The following is a 22,016-nucleotide window of genomic DNA, read 5'->3' as shown; positions in this document are numbered from 1 at the left end:
CACAGCAATTCTCAGATATCTCCAGAGAAGTTCAATCAGGTTCAAGTCTGGGCTCTGGCTGGGCCACTCAAGAACAGTCAGAGACTTGTCCCTAAGCCACTCCTGCGTTGTCTTCGCTGTGTCCTTAGGGTAGTTATCCTGTTGGAAGGTGAACCTTTGCCCCAGTCTGAGGTCCTGAGCAGATTTTCATCAAGGATCTCTGTACTTTGCTCTGTTCATCTTTCCCTCGATCCTGACTAGTCTCCCAGTCCCTGCTGCTGAAAAACACCCATGCAGCATGATACTGCCACCACCATGCCCCGCCATAGGGAATGGTGCCAGGTTTTCTCCAGACGTGACGCTTGGCATTCAGGCCAAAGAGTTCAGTCTTGGTTTCATTAGACCAGAGGATGTTATTTCTTATGGTCCCAGAGACCTTTAGGTGACTTTTGGCAAACTCCAAGTGGGCGGTCATGTGCCTTTTACTGAGGAGTGGCTTCCGTCTGGCCACTACCATAAAGGCCTGATTGGTGGAGTGCTGCAGAGATGGTTGTCCTTCTAGAAGGTTCTCCCATCTCCCCAGAGGTACTCTGGAGCTCTGTCAGCGTGACCATCAGGTTCTTGGTCACCTCCCTGAACAATGACCTTCTCCCCCGATTGCTTAGTTTGGTCGGGCGGCCAGCTCTTGGAAGAGTCTTGGTGATTCCAGACTTCCATTTAAGAATGATAGAGGCCACTGTGTTCTAGGGGACCTTCAATACTGCATAAATGTTTTGGTACCCTTCCCCAGATCTGTGCCTCTACACAATCCTATTTTGTAGCTCTACGGACAGTTCTTTTGACCTCATGGCTTGGTTTTTGCTCTGACATGCACTGTCAACTGTGGGACCTTATATAGACAGGTGTGTTCCTTTCCAAATCTAGTCCAGTCAATTGAATTTACCACAGGTGGACTCCAATCAAGTTGTAGAAGCATCTCAAGGATGATCAATGGACACCAGATACACCGGAGCTCAATTTCAAGTCTCATAGCAAAGGGTCTGAATACTTATGTAAATGTATTTCTGTTTTTTATTTTTAATACATTTGCAAAAATGTCTAAACTTGTTTTCAATTTGTGATTATGGGCTATTGTGTATATATTGATGATAAATTAGTCAGGGGGTCTGAATACTTTCTGAATGTACTGTACATATCAATGGTGTACCAGCTAAATTGCAGTAGTATGAAGGGATAGGTCCATTCTATGAATTCTATTTCTATGATAGAAATGACACCCACCCTGTATTTCAGAGCATGTTGTATCTCAAGCGTTGGCGGGCACAACACAAAAACCTCAGATAATGTGAAATAGGGTCTAAGCTTCAATATATGCAAATATGATTTTTTTTTAATTACATCTGAGTTTATGCATTTTTAGATAATTGACATTAAAGGTTTAAAAATAAATACATATTACAAAATATTATTTTCAAGTTTCAAGTACAACACTGTTTGTAAGCTTTTAAATGATATCACACTCAATGGTTTATCTTTTCCAGTGATGAAGACATGAATGTCTCGTGGTATGCATAATGGGTCAACTTTGATCACTTTTATTTTTTATATATATATTTTATTTATTTATATATATATATATATCTCACTAGGCAAGTCAGTTAAGAACAAATTCTTATTTCAATGACGGCCTACCCCGGCCAAACCCGGACTACTATCACGGCTGGATGTGATGCAGGGGACTCCCAATCACGGCCGGATGCATCCTGAATTCAGGTCTAAAAATAAACATTTTCTGTGGGCAAACATGTATAGAAAGTTTTGTGTAAATCAAAAAAGGGATGCTGTCAAAAAGTGATTGAATTCAAATGGGTTTAAGTTATAGGCTCTTAAGTGATTCCTACCAATTTCTGAAAATGTAGATGGTGAATCACAACTCTAGACAAGGGGTGTGTGTGTGTGTGTGTGTCCGAGCAATACGGTTTTAAAATGCACCCCTTCTCTGAACATAGAGTGACGTACTGTCAGAGAACGCCAGTACACACCTCCTTCCCTCAGTTCCTTCAACCTCGTTTGCCATGTCTGTCTTTCATCCTGGAACATGGAGTTAGTCATCATCCTAGCCTTAGAGGGCTGTAGCCTCTTGCTGTGACCGTCTGTAATGATTATCATGCCGTTTTCCTGTTGTACAGTCATATCCTTGGTAGACAACATGCAGTAATTGTTGATCATTGTGTTCAATGTCCATTCTTGTACTTCTTGGTAAACGGCTCGCTCTTCAATTCCTAGAATAGAAGACATTAGACCTTCTAGACCTTGAAGGCAGTTCCATTGCATTGTTTTCCCATTGTTCCCTTTTAATCATGCACTGATTTAGACCTGTGACACCAGGTGGGTGCAATTTAATTGTCATGTAGCAGCAGGCTCCGGAACCCGTAGGGTAAGAGTTGATTATTATGGGCATCTGCACCAGTGTGTAGAGCAAGGTTCCCCAACTGGTTGCCCCCTGGCCAAATTTGGCCCACAGGTGATTTTATTTGCCCCCCCAAGTTTTCTGAACAATTATTTTATTTTATTTTTTATTGTTGGACAGAATACTGTAAAGACACCAGCAAAATCAGCTGCAAGTGATTTTGATAATCTGTTCCAAAGTATTCCCACACACAATGTGATCATATACAAATGTAATGTGATTATGTTTTAGTCAAATATTATATCTGTTTGGGCTTTTTACGCTCAATTTGCAGTCAACAAAATATTTGTAATTATGTTCCGGCCCCCTGACCATCCGCTCAAGAAAAAAAATCATCCGGTGTCTTAATCTACTTGATAATCCCTGGCGTAGAGACTGTAAGAGAGGTGAGATACCAGGTTATCAAGTGGCTTGTCCTGAAAATTGTCATTGACAATTATTTTATTTTCTGACTGCTTTCATCCTCTGCTGCAGGCCTCACTTTTGGGGAAAATGATAGAGGTATTTTATTTACATTTATTGGAATGGGGACCACACACATCTGGGTGCTAATGTTTCGTGCGTGAGTATGCAGGTGTATGTGTTTTTCCATCCCATTACCTCAGCTGGTGTTGGTAGGGTTAGACAACCTTAGCATAAATGCAATGTTTCCTCTCCAATTTTTGTCTGAATACAAACTATTTTTGTTTAGTCATGTTCAGTTGGTCTGACAGGGTGTTGTCACTGTGGTGTCACACAGGGGTTTGGGTGGGCTGGGCCAATATGACGGTGTGATGTTGGTGCTTGGTGTTTCACATGGGAAAGCTAACTGCCACTAAACCCAGCAGTTTGATTCTTCACCTCCACTTTGCTGGCCTGGTTACAGGTGTTATCACCCCTCCCCCTCTACCCTAACACAGTCAGAAGGGGGAGGGGTTTGTGGTGTAAGGTAACAGGTTGTGAGGATGCAGCAGAATCTGAGGCAGATTTCCCATTGTGCCATCATGTTGTTTCACAGGGTTAGGTGTAGAGGTCGACTGATTATGATTTTTCAACACCGATACCGATTATTGGAGGACCAAAAAAGCCGATGCCGATTTAACCGGCCGATTTAAAAAAAAATATATATATATATATTTTAAAAAATGTATTTGTAATAATGACAATTACAACAATACTGATTTAACACTTATTTTTAACTTAATATAATACATTAATAAAATCAATTTAGCCTCAAGTAGACAATGAAAGATGTTCAATTTGGTTTAAATAATGCAAAAACAAAGTGTTGGAGAAGAACGTAAAAGTGCAATATGTGCTATGTAAGAAAGCTAACGTTTCAGTTCCTTGCTCAGAACACAAGAACATATGAAAGCTGGTGGTTCCTTTTAACATGAGTCTTCAATATTCCCAGGTAAGAAGTTTTAGGTTGTAGTTATTATAGGACTATTTCCCTCTATACCATTTGTATTTCATTAACCTTTGACTATTGGATGTTCTTATAGGCACTTTAGTATTGCCAGTGTAACAGTATAGCTTCCGTCCCTCTCCTCGCTCCTCCCTGGGCTCGAACCAGCAACACAATGACAACAGCCACCACATCGAAGCAGCGTTACCCATGCAGAGCAAGGGAAACAACCACCCCAAGGCTCAGAGCGAGTGAGGTTTGAAACGCTATTAGCGCGAGCTAACTAGCCAGCCATTTCACTTCGGTCACACCAGCCTCATCTCGGGAGTTGATAGGTTTGAAGTCATAAACAGCGCAATGCTTGACGCACAACGAAGAGCTGCTGGTAAAACGCACGAAAGTGCTGTTTGAATGAATGTTTACTCACCTGCTTCTGCCTACCACTGCTCAGTCAGATACTTTGATACTTGTATGCTCAGTCAGATTATAAGCAACACAGGACATGCTAGATAATATCTAATAATATCATCAACCATGTGTAGTTAACTAGTGATTATGATTGTTTTTTATAAGATAAGTTTAATGCTAGTTAGCAACTTACCTTGGCTTACTGCATTTGTGTAACAGGCAGTCTACTTGTGGAGTGCAACGAGAGAGAGGCAGGTCGCTATTGCGTTGCACTATTTAACTGTACGGTTGCAAGATAGGGTCCCCCGAGCTGACAAGGTGAATATCTGTCTTTCTGCCCCTGAACGAGGCAGTTAACCCACGGTTCCTAGGCTGTCATTGAAAATAAGAATGTGTTCTTAACTGACTTAGTTAAATAAAGATTAAATAAAGGTGTAAAAAAAAAATACGAATCGGCAAATCGTTACCCAAAAATACAGATTTCCGATTGTTATGAAAACTTGAAATCGGCCCTAATTAATTGGCCATTCCGATTAATCGGTCGACCTCTAGTTAGGTGTACATTTGATTTGTAATGGTGGAGACTTGATATTAAGTGTGAGTTGGAAACATTCCTGTTAGGTATACAATAGCATAGTTCTATAGACCTTATAGTATCATCTACACTGAACAAAAATGTAAATGCAACATGTAACAATTTCAAATATTTTACTGAGTTACTGTTGATATAAGGAAATAAGTCAATTGAAATAAATGAATTTGGCCCAAATCTATGGATTTCACATTACTGGGAATACAGATATGCATCTGTAGGTCACAGATAAAAAAAATTTAAAAAATTAAAGGTAGGAGCCTGGATCGGAAAACCAGTCAGTCTCTGGTTCGCCTCATGCAGCGTGACATCTCCTTTTGCATAGAGTTGATCAGGCTTTTGATTGTGGCCTGTGGAATATTGTCCCACTCCACTTCAATGGCTGTGCGAAGTTGCTGGATATTGGCGGGAACTGGAACACCCTGTCGTACACATTGATCCTGAGCATCCTGAACATGCTCAATGGGTGATCTGTCTGAGTATGCAGGCCATGGAAGAACTGGGACATTTTCAGCTTCCAGGAATTGTGTATAGATCTTGCGACATGATGGTGTGCATTACCATGCTAAAACATGAGGTGATGGCGGCAAATTAATGGCACAGCAATGGGCCTCAGGATCATGGTATCTCTGTGCATTCAAATTGCCATCGATATTTTGTTCATTGTCTGTAGCATATGCTTGCCCATACCATAACTCTACCGCCACGATGGGGCACTCTGTTCACAACGTTGACATCAGCATATCGCCCACACGTCACCATACACGCTGTCTGCCATCTGCCCGGTACATTTGAATTCGGTATTCATCCGTGAAGAGCACACTTCTCCAGCGTGCCAGTGGCCATCGAAGGTGAGCATTTTCCCACTGCAGTCAGTTACAACGTCAGACCCTAGTGAGGACGACGAGCAAGCAGATGACCTTCCCTGAGATGGTTTGTGCAGAAATTCTTTGGTTGTGCAAACCCACAGGTTCATCAGCTATCCGGGTGGCTGGTCTTAGATTATCCCGCAGGTGAAGAAGCCTGGATGTGGAGGTCCTGGGCGTGGTCACAGATGGTCTGCGGTTGTGAGACCGGTTGGAAGTACTGACAAATTCTCTAAAACGACTTTAGAGGCGGCTTAAGGTAGAAAAATGTACATTCAGTTCTCTGGCAACAGCTCTGGTGGACATTCCTGCAGTCAGCATGCCAATTGCACGCTCCCTCAACTTGAGACATCTGTGGCATGGATTTGTGTGACAAAACTGCACATTTTAGTGGCATTTTATTGTCCCCAGCACATGTGTAATGATCATGCTGTTTAATCAGCTTCTTGATATGCCACCCCTGTCAGGTGGATGGATTATCTTGGCTAAGGAGAAATGCTCATTAACAGGGATGTAAACAAATTTGTGCATACAATTTGAGAAAAGTAAGCTTTTTTTGCTTATCGAAAATTTCAGTGATGTTTTATTTCAGCTCATGATACATGGGACCAACACTTTACACTTGTGTTTATATTTTTGTTCAGTGTAGTTGATCTGTGTTATAACTTAATATTGTTATTATTCTCCCTCTACCTTCTCCCTGTCCCCAGACCAGACAGCCTGTGTTTGTTCAGCAGTTACAGGCAGTGTTCAGAGTGTATCACTGTAACTGGCTGATCCCAGTTCAGAAGGGCTCAGTGGAGAGCTGTATCAAGGTGCTGTCTGACGTGGGTAAGGAGGACAACACATTCCTAACACTAACCCCCAACACTGATTATATCATCAACTAACAAAGACAACTCAAAATAATAAGTAGTTCTATGAACTACTCTGGTGTATGTATAGATTTGACATGCTATATAACACTTTATTTATGTATGTTTTCAAAGAAATCCAACTTGATGTTAGTAATTTGTTGTTCTTTTGTTAGTCAAATCCCCTGATGAGGCAGTGGTATTATGATTGGGATGTACTCTAAAGATGAGTGTTGTATCATACTGCCTGTAAGACCTCTTCACACACATTATTTGTCTTTCTTGGTGTGTGACAGCTAAAGGGCGAGCCATCGCCATCCCAGTGGATCTGGACAGCCAGGTGAACAACCTGTTTGTGAAGTCCAACAACATCGTCCAGAAGACAGCAATGTCCTGGAGAATGTCTGCCCGCAATGCTGCCCGCAGAGACTCTGTACTGACCGCTTCACGAGACTACAGGAACATCATTGAGAGACTGCAGGTGGGTACACTGTGTTTGTGAGTCCGTCTGTCCTTTAAACGTGTCTCTGTCTTAACCCTCCCCCTCCCTATCTCCCTCTGTTCCTCACTCCCCCTCCGTAGGACATAGTGTCAGCTCTAGAGGACCGTCTGCGTCCGTTGGTCCAGGCTGAGCTGTCTGTCCTAGTGGATGTGCTGCATCGGCCAGAGCTGCTCTTTCCGGAGAACACAGACTCCCGCAGGAAGTGTGAGAGTGGCGGATTCATCTGCAAGTACGTGTGTTTACGCTAACAATCCCACCCCAACCCTATACAAAGTATACAGTGTCTGGGATATTATATGGACATATGGTTAAAAAAAATAATATTGAAAACCAAATTAAAGAAAGGCACATTGCCAATTCTTGATGAATGTATTTATTGGTTGGAGGAATTCATCCAAGTACTTCCTTAAGCTCTGTTCAACATGATAACATAACTTGCATGGTGAAGAGCAGGAAGCCATTGAAGGTGTTATGACCATATGAATAGATAGATCTGGTAGATTGATGGAAGCGGGATGTATACCTACATCTCCTTACTCTAACTCCAGGTGGATTGCTGCATTAGATTCTGACTCTCCATCAGTATTAACTTCAGCAGTGTACAGTCATGGCCACAAGTTTTGAGAATGACACAAATATTAACTTTCACAGTCTGCTGCCTCAGTTTGTATGATGGCGATTTGCATATACTCAAGAATGTTATGAAGAGTGATCAGATGAATTGCAATTAATTGCAAAGTCCCTCTTTGCCATGCAAATGAACTGATTCCCCAAAAAACATTTCCACTGCATTTCAGCCCTGCCACAAAAGGATGAGCTGACATCATGTCAATGATTATCTCGTTAACACAGGTGTTAGTGTTGACAAGGACGAGGCTGGAGATCACTCTGTCATGCTGATTGAGTTCGAATAATAGACTGGAAGCTTCAAAAGGAGTGTGGTGCTTGGAATCATTGTTCTTCCTCTGTCAACCATGGTTACCTGCAAGGAAACACGTGCCGTCATCATTGCTTTGCAAAAAAAGGGCTTCACACGCAAGGATATTGCTGCCAGTAAGATTGCACCTAAATCAACCATTTATCGGATCATCAAGAACTTCAAGGAGAGCGGTTCAATTGTTGTGAAGAAGGCTTCAGGGCGCCCAAGAAAGTCCAGCAAGCGCCAGGACTGTCTCCTAAAGTTGATTCAGCTGCGGGATCGGGGCACCACCAGTACAGAGCTTGCTCAGGAATGACAGCAGGCAGGTGTGAGAGAATCTGCACGCACAGTGAGGTGAAGACTTTTGGAGAGTGGCCTGGTGTCAAGGGCAGCAAAGAAGCTACTTCTCTCCAGGAAAAACATCAGGGACAGACTGATATTCTGCAAAATGTACAGGGATTGGACTGCTGAGGACTGGGGTAAAGTCATTTTCTCTGATGAATCCCCTTTCCGATTGTTTGGGGCATCTAGAAAAAAGCTTGTCCGGAGAAGACAAGGTGAGCGCTACCATCAGTCCTGTGTCATGCCAACAGTAAAGCATCCTGAGACCATTCATGTGTGGGGTTGCTTCTCAGCCAAGGGAGTGGGCTCACTCCCAATTTTGCCTAAGAACACAGCCATGAATAAAGAATGGTACCAACACATCTTCCCGAGAGCAACTTCTCCCAACCATCCAGGAACAGTTTGGTGACGAACAATGCCTTTTCCAGCATGATGGAGCACCTTGCTATAAGGCAAAAGTGATAACTAAGTGGCTCGGGGAACAAAACATCGATATTTTGGGTCCATGGCCAGGAAACTCCCCAGACCTTAATCCCATTGAGAACTTGTGGTCAACCCTCAAGAGGTGGGTAGACAAACAAAACCCCACAAATTCTAACAAATTCCAAGCATTGATTATGCAAGAATGGGCTGCCATCAGTCAGGATGGGGCCCAGAAGTTAATTGACAGCATGCCAGGGCGGATTGCAGAGGTATTGAAAAAGAAGGGTCAACACTGCAAATATTGACTCTTTGCATCAACTTCATGTAATTATCAATAAAAGCCTTTGACACTTATGAAATGCTTGTAATTATACTTCAGTATTCCATAGTAACATCTGACAAAAATATCTAAAGACACTGAAGCAGCAAACTTTTTGGAAATTAATATTTGTGTCATTCTCAAAACTTTTGGCCACGACTGAATACAGCTCACTGGCCATTCTTAAACAAGCCTACACCCAAACCTGTGGAATTCAGTTGACCACAGACCATGTATCTGAAGTAGTAGACGCCTCTCACTAGTGCTGTAAAGAGACCTCTATCAGGAAAAAACATACAGTATGTTACGTGTATATTTTATATTTGTCATCCAATGGTTGAAATACATGCATAGTACATTGTACCTGTAACTTGGTTCTAAGCCTTGCTGACGTTTGTGATGACTTTGGGGTAGATCATTGTAGTGTCACACCACCTATGGTCTGTCTGCGAATACATCATCGAAGAAGAGAGATTGCATTCATTCCGTTTGGTCATTATTGTTTAATCACTGTCAGCAGCAACACCAGTAGAACTATAGAAGCCCTCATTCTGACAACACTGTCTGGGGGTCATTTTTATACAGTACCTCAGTCATTACGTACAATCAGGTATTGCCTATATTTGGGGACACAGTTGTGTGAGGCTAAGGCCTTCACAAAGAGAACATTTGTGGATAAGATTATTGGTCGTGGGAAGAGTGAACCTGTTACCATGTGTCTGCCTGAATTAATTTTTTCACCTGACATCACCTGAATAGAAAGGTCCAATCAAAAGTGAATATTAACCAACTTAATAAGGTTCTACTTGCAATGACTGTGATATGTGATTGTTTTTTCCTATAAAACTGTTTTTGGCCCATTCAACTCTTTGGCGGACAAAAATAAGTTTTATATTTTTACATGTACATTCTACACACATTTTGCATGCATGGTAACATTCTTCTTGATCAGATAGCCCTTATACATCTTGGTGGTGTGTTGGGTCATTGTCCTGTTGAAAAACAAATGGTAGTTACACAAAGTGCAAACCAGATGGGATGGCGCATCGCTGCAGAATGCTGTGGCAGCCATGTTGGTTAAGTGTGCCTTGAATTCTAAATAAATCACAGACAGTGTCATCAGTAAAGCACCATCACACCTCCCCCCTTGCTTCACGGTGGGAACCACACCTGCAGAGATCATCCATTCACCTACTCTGCGTTTCACAAAGACACGGCGGTTGGAACAAAAATCTCCAAATTGGACTCATCAGACCAAAGGACAGATTCCACCAGTCTAATGTCCATTGCTCATGTTTCTTGGCCCAAGCAAGTCTCTTCTTATTATTGGTGTCCTTTAATAGTGGTTTCTTTGCAGCAATTTGACCATGAAGGCCTGATTCACACAGTCTCCTCTGAACAGTTGATGTTGAACTCTGAAGCATTTATTTGGGCTGCAATTTCTGAGGCTGGTAACTCTAATGAACTTATCCTCTGTAGCAGAGGTAACTCTGGTTCCTCCTTTCCTGTGGCGGTCCTCATGAGAGCCAGTTTCATCATATCGCTTGATCGTTTTTGCGACTGCATTTGAAGAAACATTAAAAGTTTTTTAACTTTTCCGCATTGAAGTAAAGTAATGATGGACTCTCATTTCTCTTTGCTTATTTGAGCTGTTCTTACCAAATAGAGGTATCTTCTGTATACCACCCCTACCTTGTCACAACACAGCTGATTGGCTCAAATGCATTAAGAAGGAAAGAAATTCCACAAATTAGTTTAACAAGGCACACCTGTTAATTTTAAATGCATTCCAGGTGGCTACCTCATAGAGCTGGTTGAGAGAATGCCAAGAGTTTGCAAAGCTGTCATCAAGGCAAAGGGTGTTTACTTTAAAGAACTCAATATATAAAATATATTTTTATTTAACACTTTGTTGGTTACTACATGATTCCATATGTGTTATTTCACAGTTTTGATGTCTTCACTATTATTCTACAATGTAGAAATCAGTAAAATGAAGAAAAACCCTCGAATGAGTAGGTGTGTCCAAACTTTGGACTGGTACTATATACAGTACCATTCAAAAGTTTGGGGTCACATAGAAATGTCCTTGTTTTTGAAAGAAAATCATAGTTTTTTGTTCATTTAAAGTAACATCAAATTGATCAGAAGTACATTGTAGACATTGTTAATGTTATAAATGCCCATTGTTGCTGGAAACGGCAGATTTATTTTCATGAAATATCGACATAGGCGTACAGAGGCCCATTATCAGCAATGTGTTCCAATGGCACGTTGTGTTAGCTAATCCAAATTGATAATTTTAAACGCTTTTGCAATTGTTAGCACAGCTGAAAACTGTTGTTCTGATTAAAGAAGCAATAAAACTGGCCTTTAGACTAGTTAAGGATCTGGAGCATCAGCATTTGTGGGTTCAATTACAGGCACAAAATGGCCAGAAACAAATCACTTTCTTCTGAAACTCATCAGTCTATTATTGTTCTGGGAAATGAAGGCTATTCCATGTGAGAAATTGCTAAGAAACTGAAGATCTCATACAATGCTGTGTACTACCCCCTTCACAGAACAGCACAAACTGGCCCTAACCAGAATAGAAAAATGAGGGGGAGGCCCCGGTGCACAACTGAGCAAGAGGACAAGTACATTAGAGTGTCTAGAGAAACAGATGCCTCACAAGTCCTCAACTGGCAGATTCATTAAATAGTACCCGCAAAACACTAGTCTCAACATCAACAGTGAAGAGGTGACTCCGGGACTCCTCTGTCCAGTGTCTGTGTTCTTTTGCCCATCTTATAATCTTTTATTTTTATTGGCCAGTCTGAGATATGGCTTTTTCTTTGCAACTCTGCCTAGAAGGCCAGCATCCCCGAGTCGACCTCTTCACTGTTGACGTTGAGACGGGAGTTTCGCAGGTACTTTTTAATGAAGCTGTCAATTTTCCTACTAAACTTATTTGAATGCACTGACTGTTAAGTCACTCTGGTTAGGAGTGTCTGCTAAATAACAAAAATATGAATGTGAATGTCTGCACAACACCGCCACTCCAGCATGGTGTCCCCCAAACCCACCCATCCAGTCAATCCTCTTGTGACCTCAACCCCATGATGCCCCCATGATTAGTGAAACCATGGTGACCTTTGACCCTGTCTCTCCCCAGGCTGATCAAACACACCAAGCAGCTGCTGGAGGAGAATGAGGAGAGGCTGTGTATCAAAGTCCTGCAGACCCTCCGAGAGATGATGACCAAAGACCGAGGATACGGAGAGAAGGTAAACCACGAAGCCACATCACACCTTACATCCAGCTGCAGCCCTGAACATCTAAGAACATCCCTTTCTTTCAATTACAGTTGGATCGATGAACAGTTCTGTCTAGTGTCTAACCTCTTTTTAGGATTGCTCACATTGTAATACTCATCAACCGATGTCTGGGTGTGTTATATTTATTTTGATGTGATATGGAATTATATGGGTCGATGTAATGAATACACACACACACACAACTTGGCCAAGCTAGACTGACCTCATGCATACTTGGCTGGCCACTAACTAACCTGCATGGCCCAATGAAAGCATCTATTTGTGAGGACAAGCATGAAGATGTACTGTAGCTCCCGATGGTCCATCTTCATATAAAAGCTATTGGTTCAGAATGGATGGAATTTCCCTCTTCCATTATACCAAAAACTTTTCAATCTGTGTATAACACCTTTTACTATGGAACGCAATTTTGGTCTTTGCGTGTCAAAAATATACACGTCAAATAACACTTTGATGCGTCAAATAAGCTTTTAGTTTGACACTACAAATAACAAAATTCTATAGACCCTTTTCCAGTATGCGACACACTCTTGGCGTCATTAAGAAAGCCAACACCATCTGCGCCCAGTCAACAGCCTAGATTTACATTTTTATTACTTCTAAACAAAATAACTTTTTTGATTTCTCATACGCTTACAATTATGTTTGTTTTGATTCTTGCTTGAATAGTCGCTAAGATTATATTGCGTTGTGTAAAATAAATATTTTTGATGCAGCAGTGGATGTTGGCTAAAATGCTATCGCTAATTGATATAGGCTGTGCAAGCCAAGCTCCACCACTATGATCAGTAGCACTGTCAAAGCTGCTGTAAAAAAATGTGTTTACAATACTGCTTTGGTAATAAGGCATTATTTCTTTGACCGAATGGAAAACGTCTGTGTGAGGATCAAATGAGCAGGATCAAAAATTGTTAGATGCAGATGTTATTAGCAACTTCTGGGGTAGCTAGCTAACTTAAGCTTGATTACCTAGTTAGCACCAATGCCTGAAACAGCCTGAAAACAATGACCAGCAGAAACTGCAGTTATTTTCAATAATAGCTAGGCAGCCACTTGTGTTCCTATTGAAATCAAATTTCAGTTCATGAAAATAACTAGCTGGCTAGCTATTTGTACATCCCTTTCAATCCCCTAGAGTCGTTAGATACACCGGTGTGTCAGTCTAAGTTGCATAACAACTTAATTTAAAAAGACATCCGCTGGTGTTGCACTTCCGCATCTGCAGTGAAAGGTGGTAGAGCTAGAGCGGTGTTTGTCAGACCATTAGACATCCCGAAAATAGGTTTTCGGTCTATAGCGTCCAAACGGTTTGACCGAACACAATGGTGTTGTCCGTTTTGCTCTTTGACCCCTACAAGTGTCAGGAGACTCGTCTGAAGTCAGCACAGTCGATGTGCCAATTTCTGTTTAGTGGTGTCTGAACCGTTTGGGCTACAAACTAATGGGACGCCGCTGTGGAAAGGGGAGATTATCACGATGGTGTTCTCCATTTTGCTATACGACCCCCACAAGTGTCACGGGATTCGTCTGAAGGTACCCGGTACTGGTATAAAAATAAATTGAAGTAATGAAGGTAGTTTTGTGCATACCCCAAAAAAGGGGTTAAATATGTATTAAAAAATATATACAGAACCAGTCAAAAGTTTGGACACCTACTCATTCAAGGGTTTTATCTTTACTATTTTTTACGTTGTAGAATAATAGTGAAGACATCAACACTATGAAATAACACACATAGAATCATGTAGTAACCCAAAAAATGTTAAGCAAATCAAAATATATTTTATATTTCAGATTCTTCACTGTAGCCACCCTTTGCCTTGATGACAGCTTTGCACACTCTTGGCATTCTCTCAACCAGCTTCATGAGGTAGCCAGCTGGAATGCATTTCAATTAACAGGTGTGCCTTGTTAAAAGTAAAATAGTGAAATTTCTTTCCTTAATTAACCTTTCTAGGACTGGGGTTCCCACTAGCGGAAAGATACAACTGTTATACATGGAACTTTAGATGAACTTCTCCTTAATGCAACCGCTGTGTCAGATTTCAAAAAAACTTTACGAAGAAAGCAAACCATGCAATAATCTGAGTACAGCCTTTAGACAACAAAGCAGCCAAAAAGATACCCACCATATTGGGTAGTCAACATTACTCAGAAATAGCATTTTAAATATTCAGTTACCTTTGATCTTCATCAGAATGCACTCCCAGGAATCCCAGTTCCACCATAAATGTTTGATTTGTTTGATAATGTCCATCAGTTATGTCCAACTATCTTCTTTTGTTAGGGCGTTTGGTAAACAAATCCATAAGCGCGTTCAGGTCGCGCCGAACTTTGGAAAAAAGTTCAAAAAGTTCCGTTACAGCGCGTAGAAACATGCCAAACTAAGCATGGAGTAAGTCTTTAGGATGTTTTTAAAATAAAACTTCATTAATGTTCCAACCGGACAATTCCTTTGTCTGTACAAATGAAGTGGAACGTAGCTACCTTTCACGTGAGCGCACCAGACCGAGGCTGTGGCACTCTGCCAGACCGAGGCTGTGGCACTCTGCAAGACCAATCACTCAAAGAGCCCTTACGAGCCCCTCCTTTAGAGTAGAATCCTCAAAACAGGTTCTAAATACTGTTGACATCTAGTGGAAGCCTTGGAAAATGAAACATAACTAATATCACCCTGTATCTTCAATGGGGGCTGAGTTGAAAAACTACAAACCTCACATTTCCCACTTCCTGGTTGGATTTTTTCTCAGGTTTTTTCCTGCCATATGAGTTCTGTTATACTCACAGACATCTATCAAATAGATTTAGAAACTTCAGAGTGTTTTCTATTCAATACTATAAATAATACGCATATATTAGCATCTGGAACAGACTAGGAGGCAGTTCACTCTGGGCACGCTATTCATCCAAAAGTGAAAATGCTGCCCCCTATCCCAAAAAGGTTAATGCGTTTGAGCCAATCAGTTGTGTTGTAACAAAGTAGGGGTGTTATACAGAAGATGGCCCTATTTGGTTAAAGACCAAGTCCATATTATGTCAAGAACAGCTCAAATAAACAGAGAATCATTACTTTAAGACATGAAGGTTAGTCAATCCGGAAAATTTCAAGAACTTTGAAAGTTTCTTCAAGTGCAGTTGCAAAAATCATCAAGCGCTATGATGAAACTGGCTCTCATGAGGACCTCCACAGGAAAGGAAGACTCAGAGTTACCTCTGCTGCAGAGAATAAGTTCATTAGAGTTAACTGCACCTCTGATTGCAGCCCAAATAAAAAGTAACAGAGACATCTCAACATCAACTGTTCACAGGAGATTGCGTGAATCAGGCCTTCATGTTCGAATTGCTACAAAGAAACCACTACTAAAGGACACCAATAAGAAGAGGAGACTTGCTTGGGCCAAGAAATACGAGCAATGGACATTAGACTGGTTGAAATCTGTGAGACGCAGAGTAGGTGAACGAATTATCTCCACATGTGTGGTTCCCACCGTGAAGCATGGAGGAGGAGGTGTGATGGTGTGGGGGTGCCTTGCTGGTGATAATGTTAGTGATTTATTTAGAATTCAAGGCACACTTAACCAGCATGGCTACCACAGCATTCTGCAGTGATATCCCATCTGGTTTGCGCTTAGTCCCACTATCATTTGTTTTTCAACAGGACAATGACCCAACACACCTCCAGACTGTGTAAGGGCTATTTGACCAAGGAGAGTGATGGAGTGCTGCGTCAGATGACCTGGCCTCCACAATCACCCGACCTCAACCCAATTGAGATGGTTTGGGATGAGTTGGACCACAGAGTGAAGACAAAGCTGCCAACAAGTGCTCAGCATATGTAGGAACTCCTTCAAGACTGTTGGAAAAGCATTCCAGATGAAGCTGGTTGAGGGAATGCCAAGAGTGTGCAGAGCTGTCATCAAGGCAAAGGGTGGCTACTTTGAAGAATCTAAAATATATTTTGATTTGTTAAACACTTTTTTGGTTACTACATGATTCCATGTGTGTTATTTCATAGTTGTGATGTCTTCACTATTATTCTACAATGTAGAAAATAGTGAAAATAAAGATAAACCCTTGAATGAGTAGGTGTGTCCAAACTTTTGACTGGTACTGTCTATATATATATTTCCTGAGTATAATTCCTAGATTTAGGACACTTTAAAACCTTGTTTTTTGTGATACATTTTTTGACTCTCCTTTTTGCCTTTTATGACTGTTATTCAATGCGTGTATATGGGCTTTAGTAGTAACGGACAAAATCAATATTTTATCAAAACATTTATTTTATACCTAAAGGGGTCCAAAAAATCATCCATGTATGACCATCTTGAAACAATTCCAGATGTCCGCTTAGCACCAGCATCATTCCATATGTATCGGTGAATCGCTGTGACATATGAAATAGGAGTGATTAGTGTAATCAATGTGTAATAACTGTGTAAAAAAGTAATGAAAGTGTTAAGTGAATTGCAGTCCTATCCAGGTCCACAAACTTATTTGACTCGTCAAATAGTATTCTTTTTCAAATTAATTTAACCCTTATTTTACCAGGTAAGTTGACAGAACACATTCTAATTCACAGCAACGACCTGGGGAATACTTACAGGGAAGCTGGTGATGATTAGATGACCGTGATGGTATGAGGGCCTCTACTCTTACAATAAGTGCCATGAGATCTTTTGTGACCACAGAGAGTCAAGACACCTGTTTAATGTCCCATCCGAAAGGCAGCACCCTACACAGGGCAATGTCCCCAATCACTGCCCTGGGGCATTGGGATATTTTTTTTAGACCAGAGGAAAGGGTGTCTTTTCTAAAGTATTACATGTTTGATAAGATACACATGACATGAGTGCTTTGAAGACCGTATTTATCGGTTGTCTGAATAACGTTGATATATGTTCCCTTATGTTGTGGTGTTCACAATGGTACAGCAGCAGCCTGTATCCTCCCTATGCTAACCAATCTAACCCTCCTCTCTTCTCTTTCAGCTCAGATCCTTTAATGATGAGATGGATATGCCAGAGGTTGTTCCTCTTTTTCTTCTACTTCTTGCTCCCTCTTTCACTTGTTCTGTCAATGTGCCTTTTCCTCTTAAATGTAGGTCTGTGGTTGTGTCTGTATGTGGTGGTGATACGTGTCTGTAGGTAGTACGTCTGGGCTTGTAGTGGTAGTTCCGGTTTGCTTTCCCTCTCACCCTCCCATTCAGTAAGTAAAGCTAAGTGTGTGTGTGTGCATTAGCCAATAGTGTTATGCTGTTCCAGAGTCCCATGCTGGTAGGGCAGGCTGTCAGTGTGTTTGGACATGCCCAGTCTCTCTAAGGCCCCTTTGATGGCGTTGGAGGCCACAAGAAATCTGAACTTATCATGAGGGTCCTCAGTTGCTCACAAGTTTGTGTACCCACATGCAATTTGTGCAATTATACACATTTTAGAGAACACGTTGCAGTTTTAAAGCAAGTTTGTGGCAATTCTACACATTTTTCCATGGGGAAGAGAGAGGATTTTGCAATATTATAACACATTTTATGCATTTATACTAATTTCCTGCAATTCTACACATTTTGCCATAGGGTAGAGAGAAATGTTTGCAGTTTTTAATGTGATATCTGAGTGAGACTGACTAACAAAACCAATGGAGGGGCCCTTTTAATCCCCCCCCGCCCTTTTAATTCAACCATGAATACTAATTTTAGGTAAATGTTTTGCTAACATGGGCTGATTGAGTGACTATCAGTGACTGACGTTGCACCTTGTGTGTTCTACTATTCTAACTCACGGCAGTAGGTTGAGTTGTTTTCATGTATTTTTTATAGGGCCTTCAAAAGGGCTGTGGAATGTGTGTACATGGTTCATTTAGGAACGTCCCTCCCTATTTCCCCAGAAGGATGAAGGGAGCTTTCAGGAGGAGCTTTAGTCAATGATACTGCAGCAGGACCAGGAGTATTTCCTAGTCTGGAAGAACTGCAGGGAAATGTTGTTTTACAGGATCAGCATAGTAGTACGGCTCTCCTGGAGCATATTAGAGTTAAGTGCCTTGTTCAAGGACACAAATCAACAGATTTTTCATCTTGACTACTCGGGTATTTGAACCAGCAGCCTTTCAGGTACTGGCCCAACGCTCTAACCGCTAGGCTACCTGCTGTCATAAGAGGAGAGTTTAATATAACTTCTGATACTGTCTGTTTGACCTATAACATGAATTTTGGACCAGTAATGTTGCCTTCTCATGTGTGTGCCATTTATTTACCTTCTCTTCTTTTCACAATTTCCTGATTTTAAATTTTCCTTTCTCTCCATTATCTACCTTTTCAGTGTCTTCCTCATTCTACGTGAGGTCTGGGCTTTCCGCAGGATGTCAGTAGGGGGCACTGTGACGGTATATCTAGGACTAGGAAGGTGTGCGTGTGCGGCTGTGTCCTAGTTTTCCCTGCCTGCAAGTTGCACGATTCCTGGGCCGCTGCCAGCTCTGGGGCGATGGTTACATAACGACCGGGCTGGCTTTTTTTATTTTTCCTGGAACTCAGCCTGCCTCTCTCTCCCTCTACCTGGAACCCAGCCTGCATCTCTCTCTATACCTCTCCCTGCCTCTCTAAACCTCTCGCCCTGCCGCTCTCTCCCTCTCCCTGGAACCCAGCCTGCATCTCTCTCCCTGCCTCTCTCCATGGAACCCAGCCTGCATCTCTCTCTCTCTCTACCTCTCTCCCCTCCACTGATGTGTAACCTTCAGAAGTAATAGCCAATAAAAGTGCGGAGGAGCTGTTGTCCCAGAGACACTGGCTTTGCCTTTGCAGGAGGGGGCCTCCAGGGTCGGAGGGTACAGGTTCTGGGCTATAGGACGTACAGGGTCGGGGATATAGGGCGTACAGGGTCGGTGTATATAGGGCGTACAGGGTCGGGGATATAGGGCGTACAGGGTCGGTGTATATAGGGCGTACAGGGTCGGTGTATATAGGGCGTACAGGGTCGGGGATATAGGGCGTACAGGGTCGGGGATATAGGGCGTACAGGGTCGGGGATATAGGGCTTACAGGGTCGGGGGCTATAGGGCGTACAGGGTCGGTGTATATAAGGGCGTACAGGGTCGGTGTATATAAGGGCGGAGGGTTCTGGGCTATAGGGCGTACAGGGTCGGGGGCTATAGGGCGTACAGGGTCGGTGTATATAGGGGCGTACAGGGTCGGTGCTATAGGGGGTACAGGGTCGGGGGCTATAGGGCGTACAGGGTCGGGGCTAGGGTCTACAGGGGGGCTATATAGGGGCGTACAGGGTCGGGGGCTATAGGGTCGGGGCTATAAGGCGTACAGGGTCGGGGGCTATAGGGAGTACAGGGTCGGGGGCTATAGGGCATACAGGGTCGGAGGCTATAGGGGGTGCAGGGTCGGAGGATAAGCGGTTACAAGGTCAGAGGGTATAGGGGGGTACAGGGTCGGGGTGGGGGGTATACAGTACAGCTATCTACAGCCTTCCCTATCCACACCTGTTAAGTTCCCCTCCCTCTCTTCTTGCCGCCAGCTCTGATGTAATAACAAGGCAGTATTGAGGAAAGCAAGCCAGACAACCTCGCCCACTCTACCTTCTCTAGCCAACGTTTCTCTCTCTTTCTCCCTCTTTCTCCCTGATTCCTCCTCTCTCCTTCCTTTTTCCCTTCCATCTCTTAGCTCCTTTCAAATGTCATTCACAACATCCCACCTTTCTCTCTTTCCCTTTTCTCCTTTCCCCTTTTCTCCTTTCCTCTTTTCTCCTTTCCCCTTTTCTCCTTTCCTCTTTTCTCCTTTCCCCTTTTCTCCTTTCCTCTTTTCTCCTTTCCTCTTTTCTCCTTTCCTCTTTTCTCCTTTCCTCTTTTCTCCTTTCCCTTTTCTCCTTTCCTCTTTTCTCCTTTCCTCTTTTCTCCTTTCCCTCTTTTCTCCTTTCCTCTTTTCTCCTTTCCCCTTTTCTCCTTTCCTCTTTTCTCCTTTCCCCTTTTCTCCTTTCCCCTTTTCTCCTTTCCCCTTTTTCTCCTTTCTCTTTTCTCCTTTCCTCTTTTCTCCTTTCCTTTTCTTTTCTCCTTTCCCCCTTTCTCCTTTCCCCTTTTCTCCTTTCCCCTTTCTCCTTTCCCCTTTTCTCCTTTCCCTTTTCTCCTTTTCCTCTTTTCTCCTTTCCCCTTTTCTCCTTTCCCCTTTTCTCCTTTCCCTTTTCTCCTTTCCCCTTTTCTCCTTTCCCCTTTTCTCCTTTCCCCTTTTCTCCTTTCCTCTTTTCTCGTTTCCTCTTTTCTCCTTTTCCCCTTTTCTCCTTTTCTCCTTTCCTCTCTCACACATACAGTCCTGCAGACACTCACACTGTGTCTTTAGCCTAAGTGGAGTTAGAGTTTTTTTCTGTGGCGTTGTAGTGTGTTGGAGGTGATCCTCACCGGCTGGGCTTCTTTAAAATGTATTTTATTTCACCTTTTTAACCTGGTAAGCTAGTTGAGAACAAGTTCTCATTTACAACTGCGACCTGGCCAAGATGAAGCAAAGCAGTGCGACACAAACGACACAGAGTTACACATGGAATAAACAAGCGTACAGTCAATTACAATAGAAAAAAGTGCTTGTGGCTCCTCTCCTTTCACCCTCTGCTCCTGTGGAAGTGGATCTCCTCGGCGCCACTGAGGCAGAGCAGGAGAATGTGTGTGGGCTGAAATTTAGGTCACACTTAATGCTCATGAACATGTACTGTTTGTTACTTTATGCGCTGCTCTCAACTATGTTTGTAGTACTCCTCAATTCTGTTCCAACTAACAGGGGTGATCAGCTTTGTTCCAGCCCAGCACTAACTACAGACAACTGCCAAAATAATGAAAACACTTGAGTAAATGAGGGATAAAAGTATATTGAAGCAGGTGCTTCCACACAGGTGTGTTTCCTGAGTACCTGAGCAATTACCATCCTATCATGCTTATTGTCATGTCTAAAGATGCCCAGTTGCCCATTATTTTGGCTACCATGGCTAGAAGAAGAGATCTCAGTGAATTTGAAAGAGGGTTAAAAGGGTGTCTGTGTGTCTGTTACCAGATCTCAACCCAATTGAATGCTAATGGGAGATTCTGGAGCGGTTCCTGAGACAGTGTTTTCGACCACCATCAAAAAACCACCAAATTATGGGATTTCTTGTGGAAGAATAGTGTCGCTCCAATAGATTTCCAGACACTTGTAGAATCTATGTCAAGGTGCATTGAAGCTGTGCTGGCGTCTCATGGTGCCCAATGCCCTATTAAGACACTTTATGTTGGGGTTTCCTTTATTTTGGCAGTTACCTGTATCTCGATTCAACACATCAAGGGCTTCAATATTGATTGATGTTGGTTAGGTGAAGACGAATGTTTGTCAGTGTTAGGCTAGAACCCTGTGGGTTGACTGGGTTCCCCAGGATAGGAAACCACGCGTGTACACTTCAGTGATTGACGGTTGAATGAGGTATTTCATAATGTACCGTATGGACCAACCTTAGCTTGGCAACTGATAGGTGAGGCTGTGACTGCAGAGTACACACACATTCACATCGTCCTCCGCCTGAGCTGGGGCCTGTTGTTGCCTCACTCAGCTTGTTATGTAAGGTAGTGGAGTTGGCTCCACTGCAGATTGCCAGGTTTTAAAGTCTTCCCTTAACACCTGGGCC

General features: G+C 42.5%; 1 protein-coding gene across 3 annotated transcripts in view; it reads left to right on the top strand.

Moving 5' to 3' along the window:
- The window catches only part of LOC112255286 (inositol 1,4,5-trisphosphate receptor type 1-like), a 181,213-nt gene that overhangs the window by 77,199 nt on the left and 81,998 nt on the right, over positions 1 to 22,016 (top strand). For 2 of the 3 annotated variants that reach the window (XM_042324500.1, XM_042324499.1), the window contains exons 35-39: positions 6,413 to 6,533; positions 6,853 to 7,037; positions 7,139 to 7,287; positions 12,219 to 12,330; positions 17,373 to 17,408. In XM_042324500.1, coding sequence (XP_042180434.1) covers positions 6,413 to 6,533; positions 6,853 to 7,037; positions 7,139 to 7,287; positions 12,219 to 12,330; positions 17,373 to 17,408 — 603 coding nt within the window. The remainder of the gene's footprint in view (positions 1 to 6,412; positions 6,534 to 6,852; positions 7,038 to 7,138; positions 7,288 to 12,218; positions 12,331 to 17,372; positions 17,409 to 22,016) is intronic. The other variant, XM_042324501.1, reaches the window with a different exon arrangement.

Source organism: Oncorhynchus tshawytscha, linkage group LG07, assembly GCF_018296145.1.
Source record: "Oncorhynchus tshawytscha isolate Ot180627B linkage group LG07, Otsh_v2.0, whole genome shotgun sequence".
Taxonomy (NCBI): Eukaryota; Metazoa; Chordata; class Actinopteri; order Salmoniformes; family Salmonidae; genus Oncorhynchus; species Oncorhynchus tshawytscha.
Note: the sequence above shows the minus strand (reverse complement) of the source record. Positions and strands in the feature narration are given on the sequence as shown.